The 2,819-nt window shown below is 47.1% G+C and overlaps 1 protein-coding gene across 4 annotated transcripts in view; it reads right to left on the reverse strand.

Moving 5' to 3' along the window:
* The window catches only part of FLOT1 (flotillin 1), a 12,649-nt gene that overhangs the window by 3,562 nt on the left and 6,268 nt on the right, over window positions 1-2,819 (reverse strand). For 3 of the 4 annotated variants that reach the window (XM_008575326.1, XM_008575324.1, XM_008575323.1), the window contains 2 exons: window positions 258-439; window positions 17-62 (listed from right to left, as the gene is read on the reverse strand). In XM_008575326.1, the coding sequence (XP_008573548.1) occupies window positions 17-62; window positions 258-439 (228 nt within the window). The remainder of the gene's footprint in view (window positions 1-16; window positions 63-257; window positions 440-2,819) is intronic. The other variant, XM_008575327.1, reaches the window with a different exon arrangement.

A 2,819-nucleotide genomic window follows, 5' to 3' on the forward strand; every position in this document is an offset into this window, starting at 1 on the left:
CCACTTCCTAACTCACCCGCACAGACTCGGCATCTGTCTCTGCCTGCATAATCAGCTGGGACCTGGAGACAGAAGAGAAGTGGAAGAAGGAGCCAAGTAGGGGCCCTTGCTCCCAGGAGAAAGGCCAAGTACTGAAGAGACAGAGGCTCTTGCAACCTGAGTTCTGTACGAGTCGAGATAGTAAAGGCCTCAGCTCTCCAGCTGGGGGCGCCTGGGTGGTAAAGGGGCCAGAACAGGATTGAGGAAGGGAAATTTACTTCTCTGCCTCTGCTAGGCGCTCCAGCTTGTAACGCTCAGCTTCTGCTGGCTTCCGCACCCGGGCCTCCAGCTCCTTCTCTCGGCGGGCGATCTCCTGCTCCTGCACTGCCACCTGCTGGGCCCGCTCCACCACCTGCACCTGCACCCGCTGTTCTTCAATCTGCTGCTTAGTCTTGGCCACCTGGGTAGGAGGGGCACTCAGAATCAGAGCTGAAGAGCAAGTGCCCAGGAACCAGAGAAAGCCAGGGCTCCAGGGTTGGATATAAAAATAGGAGTAGGTACGCGTTTCAGTGTAGGTAGTTTTCATTCATTGTGTTGGGCACTTGGTGGACCATTTCAATCTAGAACCTCGCAGAGCAGATAAACATTTCTGAGTTATTTCATTAGTGATTTCCTGCCATTTTCTTTGTTCTGTTGGATCTCCTGAACTGATGTCTAATATTCTTATCTTTTCTAATTTTTCCATCTGTTTTTTGGTTCTATTTTCTGGGAGGTTTATCAGAATTTCTCTTCCAATGTGATTTTTTTTTCAATTCTGCCATCTTGTTAATTTCTTTTTTTCGTAGGGGGTGCGGGGGGCAGTTGGCCGCTGGCCAGTACAGGGATCCAAATTCCTGACCTTGGTGTTACAACACCATGCTCTAATCAGCTGAGCTAACCAGCCGCCCTTTTTCTAAGTGCCCTTTTTTTCTTTTCTGCTCTATGTCCTGATTTCCTGAATGTGAACTCTTCTCTTGTCTCACTAAAGATATTATTATTATTATTATTTTTTCCCTTTTTGTCTTTTTCCATGTCCGGCAATGGATCGCAACCCTCAGTATCGCCCCCGCACCGGACCGGGACCAGCAACGGGATCGCAACCCTCGGTGTTGCTCCCACGCCTCGCTCAGCCAGTGAGCGGGAACCGGCCTGTATGTGGGATCCGAACCCTCGGCGGGAGCGCTGCCACGCTTCCCAGGCGGCGCACTATAGCAGTGCACCACCGGGCCAGCCCAAGATATTAATTTTTTAAAGCTTTTTTATCACTGCATTAGTATATATCCTTCAAAACACTTTGCTCTGTTATGGTTTTGGTCTTTGTCTTCCACGTTGGAGGACTCATTTATTGGGAAATCCTTGGTTGTCTGCTCACAGTGAAGATCTAAAACACTGAAAAGAAGCTCTGAGTATGTGGAAGAGGTTTGTTGGCTTTGAGGTTCACTCTGGGTGATCTGGGCAGGCCATGTACAGAGGAACCTGATTCAGGGTCTCTGAGTCCTTCCTTTTGGTTGGTCATGTTCCCCAGAGCAGTCTTCTGATCTCTTTTTTTGGAAGACAGAGGTTCTGGGAGCTGAGTGAGGTTGAGGGGGTCAGAGCTGGCTGTTAACATTTAGCATTCAATAGACTTATAGTCACTTCATGCCCCTGTTACTGGTAAACTACCGTGGCCCTCACTTGTGCCGGGCCAGCCTCTGGTTTACTCTCTTCAGATAATAAACCTCCAGATGTCTGCTGGGGCATGGAAAGAACCATTACCCAGAGGCAGGGAGCCAGAGAAGGGCTCTAACAGAAGTTGCTTTTCACCTGTTCCTCCTTCCTTCACCAGTCCTTACCAGAGCTCCAGAGGCACCAGGTGTTGCCAGCTCCTGAGCCTCAGATTATTTCATTGTTATTCCCCTTGCAGGCTTCAAGCTCAGCTGTCTCAGACCTGCTTAATCAACTGAGCTGCTTTTTTTTTGGTGGTTGGCCAGTATGGGGATCTGAACCCTTGACCTTGGTGTTATAACACAAACCTCTAACCAACTGAGCTAACTGGCCAGCCCTACAGACCTGCTTAATCAGTTAACACTGATTTCCAGCTTCCAAAATGATGCTGTGGTTTGTGTTCTGCTTCCTCCATCTCTATCTTTAAAAAAACAAAACTCTGTGATTTTAGTGGGGGTTTAAGAGAAAGTACAGTTACCTGCATTTATTCATTCCATCCTTTTTGAAAAAGATTCCAACTCATCTCTTGCTTCCTCTCCTTTTTTGATAATCCATTCTCCACAAGACAACCAGACTGATCTTTATAAAAATGTAAATTAGACCCTGGTACCTCCCTGCTTAAAGTTCTCCAAGAGCTTTCCACTGTGCTTTGAATTCTCTTCTAAGTCTCCACTGTGGCCACCTAAACCCTATGTAATCTGGCCCTGTCTCCCTCTCTTTTACACTCACAGCACACTAGCCACATCAGATCAGAAATCTCCTTTCTGTTCCTGGAACAGGCCAAGCTCTTTCCACCTCAGGGCCTTTGCACTTGCTGGTCTTCCTACCCAGCCACTAGCCACATATAACTATTTATTTATTTATTTAACTCCTTACATTGCTGGCTCCTTTTCATCTTCATGTTTAATCTCGAATATCACTACCTCATAGAAGCTTTCTCTGACCTCTCTCCCAATCTAATATAGCGCAAGCGCGCACGCACACGCGCGCGCACACACACACACACACACACATCCCATTTTTCACATCACGCTGTTTATTTTTTTATTTTATTTTATTTTTTTAAAAGATGACCGGTAAGGGGATCTTAACCCTTG

The sequence above is a fragment of the Galeopterus variegatus genome, unplaced genomic scaffold (assembly GCF_000696425.1).
Source record: "Galeopterus variegatus unplaced genomic scaffold, G_variegatus-3.0.2 Scaffold1170, whole genome shotgun sequence".
Classification (NCBI taxonomy): Eukaryota; Metazoa; Chordata; class Mammalia; order Dermoptera; family Cynocephalidae; genus Galeopterus; species Galeopterus variegatus.